Genomic DNA, 17,346 nt, shown 5'->3' with positions numbered 1-17,346 from the left:
AAATGACAGAACTCACACGGGGCCTACTCTAACAAATGTAGCTTTGCATTTACATTTTTCAACCTGATAAAAGATTCTTTTTACTTTAGTTTATTTATATAATCATACAACCCCTCACTAACTCACTGCCTTCTTCCTAACCACTTTCTATATACTACTTAACCTCCAAAAGACCTTCCCGCCCTTTAAATCACTTTTACTCAGACAAAATACTTGCCTATTTCTTTTATTCTTTGAGCCTTCACATGTTCCCTCACATTTTACCAATATGTCATCTTAAATTACTCAAACCTAACAGGCCAAGGAAGAATGATATTGACATAAAACGACACCAAGACAACAGGAATTCTAAAAGCTACTGGCTGCTAACTTAAAATTTTTCCACTTCCTGGGCAGTTTTTCCATGAGCTATTAACACTCAAGGGCTAATTTGCATGTCTTTATACTGCTTTCAAGCAAGCAAGAATAGCCAAAATTAGAAGTAGGAATAGCCAGCAGATAAAAGAGTCAGCTAAATATTTCAGCACTAAAGAAAGCTTATTGAATTATAAGCAAATTAATTAATTAATTAATTCTTATCTGGAATTAGATAAAAAGTACTTTCAACTACAAAATTACCCACTTTGGTTACATATTTCTCATTAAGGAAGTAGAAATTTAAGAAAAAGCATACTGGTATTTCATTTGTCCACAATTCCTTAAGTGGAAAGGGAATCCAGTAGAAGGTTTTGAGCCAACCCATTTATAATCTTTCTGGCCTCAAAACATTTATAAAGAGATCTACCATTTGTAACCTGGATTAGAAGGGGAAGGGTAGTAGGAAAGATTTTTTTAAAAATAGTTGACCTACCCTAAATTCTTACACAAAGCCATCATCTACTTCACAGAAGGACAAAGGACCCAAACATGCTGTTCTTTCTACCCACTACAACTTTACCTCTACTGATTTCCTGAACACCAATTCCAATTTTTAAACTTCCTTTCTTCACCTGTCAACATTTTATCTTCAATTCAATAAACATTTATTAAGCAACTGCTACTGCCAGGCATCGTGCAAAGCACTGGATACAAATAAAACAGTCCTTACCCTCAAGCAATCTAATGGGAGAAGACAACACACAAAAGAAAGGTGATAAGAATGGGGGAGGGGGACACGCTCATGCCAGGGACAGGAACGGAAGGTACTACAGGGGTATGATGATGGTAGAGTCAAATCCAAGGAGTTAGTGGGAAATTGTTAAACTGTGAGTCCTCTTTAAATGATGGCTTTGGAAAGAGTTTTTGCTCTGCCCTCCAATCAGAAGTGCTGAGGTTACTGAAGATACTGATGAGGTGTAAGTATACCAAAGCTGATGAAATCTCCTGGATAACGAGTTTCCTGGGAACATGTTGAATTCAAGGAGCGTAGCTGGTGGGAAATAGTAATTCTTGGCCAAACTACTAAATTATTGGGTGCTTTGACCAAGTGTCAAACAGGAGGTGTTGCAGGAACCAGATTAAAAGCATTTGGGAAGTGTTGAATAAAATAAACAAAAATACAACACAAAGTTAACGTTAATTTGTGGTTTTCTAAATAATTGGCCCACAAGATTCTATTTCTATTTGAGTATGACAACACTGCTTTAGGAAATGGGTTAATAGAAGCTCATTAAGGCTACAAATTTTTATCCTGTAATTTTATTTAAATGATCATGGTGACCCTTTTCCTAATACATGAAAAACTAACAGATATCTTAACAGACTCCTATAAATATGTACATACATATGTATACACACACATACACACACACACCTTACCCCATTTCAAAACACTTTAGTCACCAGTTATTTGACTATGTATCTTTACCCTATATTTAATGAACAGTAACTCATTCAAGAAACATTAAGCACATATTATGCACAAAGCATTATATCAGGTCATAGAGAAAAGAAAAACAAAAAAACAACCCCTTTCTTAAAAAAGTTTAACTCAATTGTCTCACAAAACAATTTCGTTATGACTACACAATATTAAATACAATCTATCAGAAAAAAAGATAAACAATACCTTCTGAAAGGAATCTTCATCTGTAATGTCATAAACTAAAATAGCTCCATTTGAATCTCTGTAGTAAATTGGACCCAATGCATGGAACCTCTCTTGGCCTGCTGTGTCCTAGATTAGACAAAAGATTTGTTATCATGAAAATTCTTCTGATTATATAGGCTCAAAAGCTCAACTGTTAAAATACAACTGTTTTAACCTAAGACACTCCAGAGGAGGAGAATGGAAATATTGGGGTAAGGAGAATCTAAAATGTTTAAATGTAGTTTTTATTTCTAAAGTAAGTAAATTTGCCAGTACAGACTCAGCTTTATTTCCTCTCATCTAAATAAAGACCTTGAGTGAGATGAGGAGATTGTGAAGACTTTTCATAATAAAAATATGGGGAATATTGGATTTTCTAAATAAAATTTCTCTTCCATAAGGCCTCTCTCCCTGGATACCTGAGTTTCAGGTATCCAGGGCTTGTGGACAGTCAGTTGGCACTCACCCCTTACCAGCTACCAGCTTTCTTTGTGAAAGTGCTGTGGGCTGTAGCGGAAACTTGGAAGTTACTCAAATCTCCCCTTTGTTTGTTGTACTGTTGCCACAACACTACCAGCTCCCGCTTCTCCCCCTCCCCTCTTTTCTAAAGCCACATCAGCAGTTAAGTTAGATATTAGATGAGGTAATTGTGTTGGGATAGGTGAAGATTTCCCAGGGTTTGTCTAGTTTTTTGCGCTTAGATTGTAAGCCTGCCTCCCAGCCAATGGAGAGGTGGGAGAGTGGGGAGGTGGGATTCTCTACATTAGGGTATAAAAATTATGCTTCAATTTCTGTAAGATCCCCCGACCTGGTGGAAGGACGTCCCTTTCTCGAGAATTGTACTAAATCTTTTTCTTTCTGTTCTTATTGAGAAGCCTCTTCATTTACTTAAAATTTTGAGTAAGGGTCTTTTTATTCCACACAACCTTGCCTGATACTCCACAAAACCTTCAAAAATTCAAATATGTTCAGAATATTTTACTCAAAAGAGAAAAGCAGATTGACATTTTTAAAAGTCTAGATGGTTGGAAAAAATGTTTTCTGAAAAAACAAGAAAAAAGTTGGAAGAAGAAACTATCTGCTATAACACTTCAAAAACAAAACTATAAACAAAGAAATTTAAAGATAGAAAATCTCTTTGGATCTTGTCTAGCTATTTAAACACTTGTGTTTGCAATCACTAAAATTTCTTTTCAGAAACATTTTCAACAGAAAGAATGAACTTAAATTAACAACAGCAAAAATTCAAATAGCTCAAGTCCCAATTTTCTGATTACTTAGGTTAAACAATTCCAGAAACATCGAAACTTGCCACAAAAAAATGGTTAACTTACCCATATTGCAAGATTTACTCTTTTCCCACCAATATTTAACTTCTTTGTTAGAAAAGATGCCTAGAAGAGAGAAATATATATATATATACATTATTATAGGGTTCCATATAGAAGAATAATATTGTATCATGCCCATAGAAACACTAAGAAACAATATTAATATAAAGTATTAAAAATTGATGGAGAAAAAATAAGTGGCTGAGTTTCAATTCAAGTTAAAATACAACTATGGTTAACCCTTCCACACTTCAGTGATTAAGGGTGTGGTGTCCCTTCAATCTGGAAAATCTGGGTAAAAGTTTTGGCCCTCCCTTCATCAAGAGAAGAAGTCTGAATTTTCCCTTTTTTTTATGAGATGTTTACAGCACCTTACTGTAAAATTTGGGTTGATATTATACAATACTATACACATACAGTTTATGAATTTCTGAGATTCTAAACTTCTTCTATCGTCTGCTTGCCTTCATGTGTTGTCTGCAGCTTCTGCAAAATTCCCATTTAATTTCTTATGCTGACCCATGATATTCTGAAACCGCAATGGGGAAAGTTGCAATGGGATAGGGATAACTGTACAGTAGATGTGTAGGACTACGTCAGGCTAAAAAACTTCCAGAACTCAACATTTCAGAGAATACTTCCTATACAATGTGCCCTTTGTCTAATGAGTATAAAACAATCTGGTCCCATTCTCCAGGAGTTTTTAATCTCACTGGCACCACAGGACACACAAAATTGGCTATAAAATAATGGGATTTTATATCAGACTTTGATGAAAGTTCTACCTAGATGTTTCTTCATAACATGGAAATGACTGACTCTTTGAAGGCCATGCCAGCAAAACACAAACTCCTAGAAGTTCTATATCAAGATAGAAAGAATACAGATCTAATATATGGATTATAATGGACATGATCTTTTGTCCAAGACAACAGAATGGCTTCATGAGGATGATTAATTTTTCAGTCAAAGAATTTCATTAAGATCATCTATGAAGTCATACCAGGAATTACTATCTGTGGTTATGAAGAGAATAACCTATGCTAGAGAAAAATCATGGATACTTTAAGTATTAAGTGTGTATCAGAACATATCTCCAAATGAATATTAACCTCCCAAAGTGTTCATTTTGAGCACTTTATTTGAACAATGTAACCTATGTAAAATGTTGTAGGACCTGCCTATGCCAATTTATAGGCCACAAAAGAAGACATCTCATTACTTCATAGTCACTGCTTGCCTTTGACCAAAAACAGCTATTAACCAGCTTGATATTGCACTTCTTTTATCAGAGTTTGCTCCAGTTGCAAACATACGCATTTACAATCTCACTAATGTGAATGCTCCTTCCAAAACTGAAAGTCATAATCCCCACCCATATCTTTTTATCCTGTGTAACTTTTACCACCTTCATTCTCCTGAATCTTCCATAGAGGATCCACTCATTGTGCTGGTATTCTTCCTGTTGATGTCTTGGCATTGTGTGCATGCCAGCATACAATGACAGTGTGTATACCTGTCATCCTTTACTCACTACAAGACAAGACCACCTACTTGCCTGATCATATATATTCCCATGACTTCCTTTATACTACTCTTATCTTGAAAAATTCTTGGTCAGTAACGTACTGTATCCTGTTCATGTCCACAGTGTGCTTCTCCACTGTCTTTTGGGAGACCTTAATTTTCATTCTTCAGAGATGGTGACATCATTCATACAGTAATATAGTCATATAGTAATACAAGAAAAATATGGTTAGTAAAAAGTTGGACCTTTGATTCAGGTAGAGATTTACCGTCATCAAAGCATTGCGCAATATCTCAAAGACAATCCAGCCCTTTCTCCTACTGTTCAATTATGGAACAGGGTCATTGTCTATTTGCAGTACCTGTCCAAGATATCTGTAATGACTGACTAGTTCTATGAGTTATCCATTCAAGCACACATTGTAATTCAGACAACAGATATTTCCTATCTACAAGGTTTTTCCAGTGTGGATAATTAGGCTGAACCCTTACATGATAATAGGTCCAATGCTGAAAAGTTTGAGGCAAACACCACAATGTTATAATAACAGGGACTTATAAGCTAGAAAAATTCTTTCTCATTTAGACTCTATACTGTACATTCTCTATGACACTTGCAAGTGTCTTTGTTGAACACATATCTCACCATTACATTTTAATTGGGACTAGTCAGGGCACTAAATAAAATTTTTTATTTTAAGAATTTTCATGGGATCTTTTATAATCTTTAGATATACACAGAAGACATTTTATAAGACAGTCTTAAAAATGACTAATAATTTGTTCTGCTAAATATATATATTTTAAACAACCAAGAACATTGAGATAATGTACTCCCCACATCTTTTAGTCAATTGTGTAAGTCTGACAATTCCCTTACCATACTTTCATCAAGGATGCTTTTGGCAAGTAAGTAGAGTATTGCTGTAAGTATCTACAGAAATGGTTAAGCAGATACACAGGTCAGTAGTTATTATTTTCCTGGTTACATTTTGATAACGATGAGGTCCAGGGTCCATTTTTCCTGAACCTTAGGGCTTCCCCTTTCAGATAACTTGAGAATAAAACCCCTTAATGTCCTTAAATTATCTCACCTGCAGCACAGACCTGCTCTGGGCATATTTTATCTAGTCATCCTCCTCTTCCTATCTCTTTTTTTCTTAATGCCATTTCAACCTTCTAAAGTAGCATGGGATCATGATGTCATGGTGGCTCAACATTCATTGAGGTTTCTAAAAACTCTACTGAAATTGTCTATGTTTTCTGAGGCTGCACAGCCCTCCCTCACTCAAAACGAAGTCAAGTGCAAGCCATGCCATCATTTCTCTTATGTCATGGTCTTCTTTAAAAATGAAGGACAAACAGACAATGGCCTTTTTTTCATCCTCTTTTACAGAATTTCAAAGAAGATGCTTCAGAAGACTATCTAAAGTTGGTTATTTTCAGAGGCAGTGGGCTCCCTTTTAAGAGTTCTTCCAATGTAGGTGCTAAAACCACTTACTAGGTAAGTGGTAGAGGAGATTCAAACATAGGTTGGACAGGTCGCCTTCTTAGTTCTGACCTCCTCTGAGTCAATAGTACATTTCAATGAATTTTAGCGAAGAATTTACAGTTGAAGGAAATGAAGTACAAAGAGTTTAAATGACTTGTCCTAGTAACAAAATGACAGGACTTTGACCTGCATTTTGTTGCTTTGGTATTTCTACCTCTCACTGATCTATTATAGACTTCTGAATTGATCACATTTTAGCAAAAACAGAAAACACAACAAACCAAACTATGCATTAAAGGCTTATTATTTGCAAAGCTCACTGCTAAGGAGAATGAAAGTTTAATTAAGATATTTTCCTTATTTTCAAGATTAAAGTCTGGTAGAGGGAGTAAGACATCATATCATACAAATACTCTGTGTAGAATGTGTTGGGCAGCTAGGTACCAAGCCTGGAGTCAAGAAGACCTGAATTCAAATCTGGCCTGATCTAGCTATGTGACTCTGGGCATTTAACTCTGTTTGACTCAGTTTTTAACTCTGTTTGACTCAGTTTTCTCATCTGTAAAATGAGCTGGAGAAGGAAACTGTAAATCACTTCAGTATCTTTGCTCAGAAAACTCCAAAAGGGGTCACAAACAATTGGACATAACTGAAACGAATGAACAACAAATTATAATGTGTGAAGACACTGCTTTGATCTCCAAATTGAGACTCAAAGCATCTGCTGGACATTACAGATCTACCCAGATTATTCCTAAGATACATCAACCATAACAAAAGGTTTTTTTTCCTTGAACTAGTTATAGCTTTCAGTAGAAAACAACAACTAAAGATTCCTAGAACTTCTTGTTAAATCTAAAATACTTTCACTAGTATGGACTTTTTATCGCTCAAGAGAAAAAAAAAGCTGTTTTAACTGACTCATCCTGTTATTTTCAAACTATCACTATCAGTTAATTTTATATCACATACAAAACATTTATAACACATATAAATAAAACCAGCAACCAAGCATGCAAGTACACACCACATTCTATAACCAATCCTTAACCTCAGAGAGGGAAATGTGTAAATCCTTAGTTCTCAAGAACCAACATTGGTTACTATAATTAAATGGAGTTCAACTACATTATCTTCTCCTGATCAATAAATGCTAGTTAACTAATTGCTTACTTTGCTCTGCAACAATTCATTAATCTTTCTACATATTAATCATTTCTAAAGAAAAAGACTTCATTTACCACAGTATACTCAAGAATTTCCCAAATAAATTATAGGTACCCACACTGTTTACAATTTTTTGGTGATTTTTTTTTTTGGTTTTGTTTTTGCTTTCACAGAAAGTACTGTCATATGCATAGCTAAATGGATGCTTCTCAAGTCATATGCAGAGTAGCAGGATTATGAATGAAATGTGAGACTTGTTTAGTGACTTTTCCCTCACTGCTCGAAACTGCTTAACAGTAAGTTTGCACCAATTCAAGACACTGTTGTGTATTAGTTTGCCTGTCTTTCTACAGCTAACTTATCTTCTACTACCTTCTGAACTCTCTACTCCAGACAGACTAGATCTTTTCACTATCCCCTGAACCTCTGTCACTGACTTTGCCTACTTATGGTATTCCCAAGTCTTCCCTGTTTATCTAAGCACAATCCAACCTTCATGACCCATCTCACTCATGTTTTCAATGAAGTTTTACCACTCATTTTCCATTTACTATATAATGTTTTGTTGGAATGTTAACTTTTAAATACATCACTTCTTCCTAAGAATCTCTTAAAACTGAGGGTATAGACCATGCCTTTTGCTTTTTAAACATGTGCTACAGGTGTAACAATACCCTGAAATACTAAATGCTTGAGAAATGACTGATGAATATCCCATAATATATGTATGTCTCCATTTATCTCAGGACCAAGATGTGTTCCTGAAAAGAACTTGGTTAACACAAACCATAAAGTAAAATTATGTTACATGTACTAATGAAATTCACTATAAAAGAACCTTATAGTTATCCTTTCATTAAGATACATTTACCTGGTTTTAAGGGTCTAGAGTACAATTAACACTATGCTAAAAATGTTTTGAAAAATGATTAAGTATACGGATGTAATGGAATACACTATACTATATTATACAATAAAAATAAAGTTATGGATCCTTTACAAATCATTAAATTAAATATGTTTAAGAACAATCTATACCATAACATCAATAGTATAAAAAGTCTTGAAGACTTTAAAAGACTGATGAAAAATGAAATAAACCAGAAGAACAATTCATACAATGACAATACTGTAAAGAACTTTGAAAGTTCTAAGAATTCTGATCAATACAGTGATTCCAAAAGATCACTAATGAAACATACTACCCACCTCCTGACAAGAGAGCTGGCAGACAGAGGGGTACAGAATGGGACATGTATGTAAGCAAAGATAGATTTATTTGTTTTGCTTGTCTATGGTATTTGTTACAAGGAATTTGTTTTACTTTTCTCTGTTTTCTTTCAATGGGGTGCTGGGTGGAGAGAGAAAACAAACTTCTGTTAATTAAAAAAAATTTAAAAAGAGAGGTTTGGGCAAATACCACAGATATGAATGCTGTATGCACTTTTAGACAATGTCATTGCATTGTTAATTTAGCTTAATTGTTTTACTTTGTTATATAAGAGATCTCTGAAGGAGTGGGGGTGTGTGCGTATAAATGTTTGTATTATAAAAACAAAGCACATGAATAAAACTTCAAAAAGTAAAATAAACTGAATAATTCTTTGTGTCTGTTTTCTAAATCATGATTTTTGTAGGCAAAATTTCTTACACTGGAAAACATGTTTTGCATAAAATATCTCTTTTCCTTCTTTTCTCCTATTCCATAGCTCTGGAACTCCTACCCTGGCCCCTGGGAATCCTGCAAAAGGGAGGGAGGTGTGGGAGCAGGTAGAGAATCATACCTATCTTCATACTTGGAAACTGAATATATTTTATTCAAAGGGCTATTATGTAGAAGGAACAGAACTGCTTAACCCTAAGTTCATGCCTTCTCATCCTGTGTAATATTTGGCCATTTTTCTACATAGCCACCATATAAATTTACCCAAAGTGCTAGAAGTCTTCTGGTTCCTTTAATTTCTCCCTAAATGTTTTTAAATTGTGCTACTACCAACATAAGATTCCTTCCATGTGCATACAATCAGAACCACTTTTTTTTAGCATCAGTTATACTTCCAAACAAAGCACACTGGTATTGAGGTGGGATAGTCCAGGTCTGTGAGTCCTAACCTCGCCTTACAAAGCTTGTGCTTTACTGACATAGTTTTGGAGAGCTCAGAATTGCCTCCTGGGCACAGTGAGATAACAAATGGCAGCATGATATGATCTTATGAGAGTGGTTTCAAGGTAGGTCAAAGTATTTCAAATAATATTTATGTGCACTAGAGACACAGTTCCTGACCTTGAGGAATTTATAATCTAGTTGGGAAAATGTCACACAAATAAATTATATAAAACCAAATACAAAATATGCAAGTACAAAGGGCTATATGAAGATTTCAGGAGAGGGAGATTACTTTCAATGAAGGACAGGAAGGATTCCAAAAGAGAGAGGTTGCAAGAATGCATGCTAGGGGTCAGGAACACTACAGAGGTAGGAAAAGGCAAAATGGGTTTTGGAAACAGTAGAGAGTACAGTTTGGGAGATACATAAATTATGTGTAAGAGGGGCAACTGAAAAATAAAATTAGAGTCAGATTATACAGAGAGAGAGAGTCAAACTAAATAGACTGGACTTTATTCAGTAAACAACAAGAATCAGTGAAGATTATTAAGGGACAAATATAAGAAGCTTTGTATTTTTAAAATGTTAAATACACGTGACTATCAGAGAAAAATGTAATAGTAAATTATTGGAAGAGAGACCAGTTCATCAGGAGGCAATACAATTGCAATATTCTTAAATGGAATGGAATGAAGGTCAGGGTTACATAGTAGCAGGAGGGATGGAAAAGGCAGATTAGATACACTGTTGAGAAAAAAAGTCAACAGAATTTGGAAGCTGAATATATTTTTATTTTCCTTCACCCCCATATAACCAAAGATAACTTCAAGATATCTAGTCTGGTTCACTAGACAGATGAGGAATACCACCAAAAGAAATGAAGTTAGGTAGCAGCTCAGTTTTGGAAATTACATGTTTGAGACTCTGGAGTGCCGTGGCACTCAGGTAAAGACAGTTCAGCACCTGAGAAATATATGAAGTGTAGTGGAGATATAATAAGAATCCTAACCCTGACTTCCTAGTTGTATGACCCTGGCCAAGTCATTTTACTTCTTGAACTTTGGGTTCCTTGGCTGTAAAAGGAAGATAATATTTATTCTATTTACCTAGCTATTCTAATGTAAGGAGAACAATTTTTATAGTTTAAGTTGCCAGATAAATACGTTATCATTAAAGGACAGAGATAGAGATTTGGGAGCCATTTGCACAAATGTGGTAACTAATGCTGGGGAAGTGGATAAAAGTGAAAAGAAAGATAAAATATAGAGAGAATGGGACCAAAGAAAAAACAATGAAGAAAAGGAGGTAGGAAGAACCAGTGAAAACAAGCCAAAAAAGGATTAACCACAAAAGTAAAATAACAAGGAGGTTCATGAAGGCCAAAGGAAAAGAAAGGATTAAAAAGGGATGGGGGTAGTCAGTGTCAAACAAGGCAGAAAATTCAGAGTGAGGACTAGGAAAGGGCTTATGTATTTGGTAATTAACCTAGGGAAAGGTCAATGTGTTTTGGCAACTAGGAAGCAACAAGTGACTTCTTAGAAATGGATGCCTCTTAAAGGTAGGAGGTCAGATTTCAACAGGCTATGAAAAAGTGAGATTAGTCTCTTACTAAAAATTTGGCAAGGAAGGGTAACATGAAATAATAAGGGGCCTAGCAGAGTGGATTTGCTTTGGAAGAAGGGTATTTGGTTTTTATTTTGAGCACAGGAAAGCCATGAACATGAATGCAGGCAAAGATAAACGAATTGGTAGAGAAGGAAATATTTTAAAAATAAAAGAGGAGATTACTGAAGCCAGATATCAGAAAAGGCGGGAAGGGGAAAAGTTCAGATCCAATTAAGAGCACAGGTAAATTGGTTAGTCTTGGAAAGGAAAAAGGCTTAAGAAGGAAATTGTCTCCTGAGACAGGTAAAAGAAGAATTGGTAGTTAAAGAAGTTTTGAATATGGACAGAAGGGAATCAATTAATCAACATGTATTGAATCACAAAGCCAGGCACTGTGCTAAATGCTGGAAATAGAAAAAGAGGCAAAAGACAGTACCAGCCCTCAAAGATTCAGTTGACTAATATCAGATATACATGACTGATGAAATAATTTCTCTTCCTCACCGGGTCACATTTCCTTATTTGATCCTCAAAAGAACTCTGTGAGGAAAAACAAGTATTACCTTCTATATTTTATAAATGAGGAAATTAGAGTTCAGAGGCTGTGACTTCTAATCAGGTCGTAAGATTAGCAGTGAACACAGAACTGCTCAGAACAGAACTCAGATTTTCTGACTCTTTATCTAGTAAAAATTCTTGAGGGAAGCAGTACAATTCTCTTAATTCCAGCTTTATCTACCAAACTGCATGAAAAAAAATCAACAAAAAAATCCCACTGACTACTAAGTTTCTGAGGTGAGATTTGAACTCAAGTTTTCCTGACTCTGAGCCTAGCATTCTACCCACCGTGCCACCTAGCTGCCTCCAGCTAGCTATTCAACCTCTATTTGAAATAATAATGGACAGCTTTCAAGCTCACTAGCAGGAGGAATAAATGACAGTAGGGGAGAGGGAGCCATACTATCTATTATATTTTATGAATACTTGATTTGTTCACAGACATATATTGTTTTAAAAGTGTCACAGTAAAGTACTAAAAGGTTAAAATTAGAATACAAAACATGATGTTTTAAAATTTATACCTAAGGATCTATATGAGGGTATGCAATTAACTAGTTAAAGTCTGTTACACTAAGTGATTCATCTTTAAGATTTCTTCGCTTCTGCATAGTTTTTTCAATTCTGACAAATTTTTATCTTCCTAGCCAATATATTATTGGTTAGACAGATTTTTATGTAGATTTACTCATAGTTAAAATGCTTGCCAACATTTTGCTAGTATAATTAATCTCATGCCTCAAAGAATTTAGACAGATAATTTATAAAAATGAAATGACTACAGTAAACCAAGTGAGATCAATGGTCACATCAAGCCAACTCTTATCCTTTACTAACTGTGCTTAATTTCTAATCAGATTCTAAACAGTTTAGGAACAAAGCAAATTTTCAAATCCTTTTCAAAAGACCAAAGTCATTTCTGAAGTGCTATAGCACTTTTCAAAGTACTAATCAAACACTCTACTATTAGAAAAGAAATTTACCTATACCATGAATTCAGTTATATGATTGCTGAGTCTTGTGCTAAGCACAAACATAAATATGTCATCTATATCTTCAACGTCAGTGAGGTTTTTTGATCTCAAGGGATGTGGATTGTCTTTCCTAAAGGCTGTAACCCATTTTCTCAACCTAAACTATTTCATCCATGTTACACCATAATTCCTCCAAAGGACTGGCCCAAACCGAGAGAGGCCTTTACCCAAGTTCTTCAATATTCTGTGGGCGTAAATTCTCCTCTTTTGAAGAGAGGGGTGGGGTGTCATGCAACAAGCTGAGGATCAGAAGTCACAAGATATGGACTAGATCACCCAGGAGCTGCACTGGTACCCGCAGAATGGTGGCTGTGTGCTGTAGCCCACCTCTATCCATCATATCTCTCTCCCGTCCTGTGCCACAAAGAACAGTTAAGAGAATAGAGAGAGCAAAATAAAGTAAACTCTGTGAATATGCCTAGCAAGGAAGCTTTCGCACCTGCAAATATGTATTATCATACTTGTTAGTGATCCAACACTTGCCCTAGTCTGTAAAGGCAGTAAAATAGTATGCAGATTTCTAAAAACTTATCAACTTCAAAGTGGCTGTCCCAGCTCAAAATATCAATCTTACTGACAAATAAAGTCAGGTTATATTGACCTGAATCTAGCTGGCAAACAGCAGAATCAATTTCTAGATCTTAACTGGTAGGCTTGCTCTGAGGATGTAGACCAACTCACTTAGAAAGTGAGCATTAAAAAAAAACAATTTCCTTTATGGCAGCAAAGAGAGAGAGAGAAGAGAAAAAAGTGGATTTAAATCTCAGATTCCCATATTTTTCAGAACTCCTGGTATGAAAATCCTATCCACTTCCGTAGATCAACATCAAATTTTATCAGTCAGGAGTTACCCAGAACTCTGAGAGATTAAGCAAATCCTAATTTTACAAATGAGAAAACTAGCACTCAAAAGTTTTATCTTAATATGTATGGAGTCAGGGAGACCCAAGTTCAAATCCAGTCTCAGGTTCTAGCTGAAGTCTGGTCAAGTCAAGTAACCTCTGTCAGTCTCAGTTTTGTCAGATGTAAAAATAACATCTACTTTCAAGTTGTTGTGAGAATCATGCAAGATAATATTTGTAAAAGTATTTACAAAAGAGTGCCTGGCATATAGAAGGTGCTTAATAACTTCTTCTTGTCTGCCAACAAATACAATGCCAAGGCAAGACTAAGAACCCAGGTCTTCTGACTCCTAATCTAGCGTTCTCTTCTAACATATCAAATTCATTCTCCATTTGTAAATTAAAGGTATACAAATTTTTGTCATTCTGAAGTTAAACTTACTATACGACCTCATTTAAAAGATCCAGCCATTTCTGTATTTTACACTGGAACTTCCCTATATTGTGCCCCACTATATCATGGAACTTAACACTCAAATTTTACCATTAAAAACAGTGGCATCTTTAGAGTTTGCTGCTCTCTGAAAAGAGGGTGAGGGAGGTAGGGATATATGAAGTCAAAACCAAAACAACCCAACATCAAAGTGTCCCAATATACTATTAAATCTTACATATATACACACACACACATATATGTATCTATAATATAAATATATAAAATATTTTAAATAATAAAAATATAAGTTACATATGTACATGTATGTGTGTGGATAGACAGATATAGATATAGATACAGATACAGATATAGATATAGACATAGATATCTCCACTGATCTAAGCCCCAAAGTTCAACAGGTAGTTTGCAGAATTCTGAAATAAGATACTATCCAATTGGAATTTCACTAAAATTAAAACACAGCCATAGGTTTAAAACTGGAAGGCTCTAATTTCTCTCTCAATCTGTGTATAGCCTAATGGTGTCACTTGGTACACAGAAACACATGATCACTATCTCCAGGCTGGTGTAAGTGCTTAGCGGATGGTGGAGGCAGCTAAAATCAAAGTGCCATTATTTTATGTTCAAGGATGGAGGCCAAATATTCAAAACACATTAGAAACTTCAAAATTGTTATCTTCTATTTTCACATTAGAACAGCAAGAAAGTATGTTTAAGTGTCATTCAAAACGTAAGTTTAATTTATAGGCTTTGATTCTTATTTATCTTATAGAGTTTAGTGAACCGTGCACAGGATTCCTATTTGTTACACTGTTTAATATTATTAAGTCTTTAATACATACTGGCACTCTTGCAAGAGTAAATGTTTAAAATATACAGCTACCAAAATTTACTTTAGCCCACTTCTCTTTTGGTCCAAGTGTCAAAAAAGAGCCTCTACCTATGAGAATTCTGAGTATTTCAAGTTCTATTGTACACTGGAGATTTCTGAATTTTTGAATAAGCACCAATCACCACCAATGGAAAAATAATTGGGCCTTTGCATCTAAAAAGCACTAAAATGCACAGATACATACACATATACATTCAAACACCAGGGACGCAATTACCAAAGACAATATAACAGCAATAATAGCTAGCTTTTTCTATAATACTTTGAAGTTTAAAAATCTCTTTACATGGTTTCTCATTTTATTCTGAAATTAGATCCCAATTTGGGCACGAAAATTTGACAGAGTTGATAAAAGTCTGAATGACTGAAAAAATTTCTCTTCCAGCTCAAAGTTTTATTTGCTTTTGTATTATTCTCTTGTTTGACTATTTTTCACAGGATCAACAGTTTGTAGATATCTGAAAACATCTATTCCAAGTCCTTCATTTTACAGACAAAGAAAGTGAGGCCCAGGAAGGTTAAGTAAGTTGCCCACGTTACTTGACAAAAGTCTACACCAAGCCTCCCTAGGAGACGGAGAACTATCCACTCTTACCTCCACTTCTGTATCAATGTTTACATTGTAATTCAGTGAAGTGCACTTTAACCATATGAAGTAATTGCAGAAGAACACATAAAAAAGTTACAGCGCTGTGTTTCTTAATTTTAGGGTGCAACTGTATTCAGTTTCTTTCAGTTGGCTAACTTCACAGAGAAGAGCAGTAAGAGCCAAAGGGCAGACACAGGCAACAAATGAAACTGCCTGTAACCTACTCGGTCACTTCAAACACCTTCCAGAGTCCAGTGGAGCCGATCGGAACAGAATTCAAAGATGGGAGGAACAAAATGGAACTTGCATAAATACTTAGTCATCACCGGGCTATGAAGTCAGTTGTCAGTTTCATACAGGCAGGACCTGTTTCTGATTTCAGAAGCCCAAACCACCGCAGCTCCTCTGAACACGAGACGCTGTCAAGCCCTAGCTGACCGCGTGTGTCACCAAGGACAGGAGCTGGCCGGGCCGGCCTTTGCCTCTCTCTGTATCACCATAGTGCCTGGCACACAGCAGGTGCTTCAAAATGCTCTCTTTATCTGCCACACACGTAAGCTTAATAAATGCGTTTACCTATCTGGCACATAATAAAGACTTCATCTCACAATCATCGCTTAATAAAGGTTTCATCTATCGGGCACATAGTCAGGGCTTTATCTGTATGCCACAAGGAAAGCCCCTAAGGCTTTATCTACCTAGCTGGCACATAGTCGGCGCTTAATGAAGGCTTTATTTCTATGCCACAAGGAAAGCCCCTAAGCCTTTATCTATCTGGCTGGCACATAGTAAGGGCTTCATCTATCGAGCACACAGTCAGCACTTAATGAAGGCTTTATTTCTATGCCACAAGGAAAGCCCCTAAGGCTTCATCTACCTAGCTGGCACATGGCGAAGGCTTTATCTAGCAGGCACTAGTAAGCGCTTAATACTGAGCATCCCCAAAGTCTCAGCGCAGCTTGGGCGGATCTGGGGGGCACTCCCTGGACGTTTGGTGACTACTGACCGGCACGGCGCCCCAAGGTGACAGGGCGGCCTGCGTCGGGGCGCGGCCCCCACCCCGGCTGCCCGGCCGCCCGCCTCCCCGCCTCCCCGGCTCCCGGGCCCGGCGCGCACCTGCAGGGTGGTGATGTGCTTGTCGTTGAACTTGTTCTCGCAGTAGCGCAGCACCAGCGACGTCTTCCCCACGCAGCCCTCGCCCAGCAGCACCACCTTGAACGAGTAGGCTCGGCCGCCGCTCGCCCCGGCCCCGCCGCCGCCGCCGCCTCCGGCCGCCGCCGCCGCCATCCTGCCCGCCCGCCGCTTCCTCTCCGAGCCGAGCTCCCAGCCCCGCGCAGCGCAGCCCCGGCGGCGCCTTCACATCCGAGGCCCAGCCCCCCCCGCCGCCGCCGCCGCCGCCCGTGGGCTCAGGCCCGGCCCCGCCGCCGACAGCGACAACGACGATGACAGCGACGACGCCGGCCTCCCGGCCCCCAGCCGGCGGGCAGGACCTCGAGCGCCTAGCCCGGATCCTAGGAGGGAGCGCGCTCCACGTCAGGGGCCTGGGGGAAGAGCGCTCCCACTCCGACTGCCTCTAATGGCGTCTTCTTCCTCCTACGTCACGCGCGGCGCTCACGTGACGGGGCGGGGCTACGGGAGCTGGCCCGGAAGAGACGCGCCACCGCCCACCCGCGGATG

At 37.3% G+C, this 17,346-nt stretch overlaps 1 protein-coding gene across 1 annotated transcript in view; it reads right to left on the bottom strand.

The window, feature by feature from the left end:
• RAB21 (RAB21, member RAS oncogene family) overlaps positions 1–16,971 on the bottom strand; it is a 33,730-nt gene extending 16,759 nt beyond the window's left edge. The window contains exons 1-3 of the mRNA XM_072655389.1: positions 16,786–16,971; positions 3,403–3,462; positions 2,048–2,155 (exon numbers count right to left, since the gene is read on the bottom strand). Coding sequence (XP_072511490.1) covers positions 2,048–2,155; positions 3,403–3,462; positions 16,786–16,956 — 339 coding nt within the window. The 5' untranslated portion in view covers positions 16,957–16,971. The remainder of the gene's footprint in view (positions 1–2,047; positions 2,156–3,402; positions 3,463–16,785) is intronic.
• Positions 16,972–17,346: the final 375 nt, after the last annotated feature.

Source organism: Notamacropus eugenii, chromosome 3 (genome assembly GCF_028372415.1).
Source record: "Notamacropus eugenii isolate mMacEug1 chromosome 3, mMacEug1.pri_v2, whole genome shotgun sequence".
Classification (NCBI taxonomy): Eukaryota; Metazoa; Chordata; class Mammalia; order Diprotodontia; family Macropodidae; genus Notamacropus; species Notamacropus eugenii.
The sequence above is the reverse complement of the archived record's forward strand: the minus strand, read 5'-3'. Positions and strand labels throughout refer to the sequence as shown.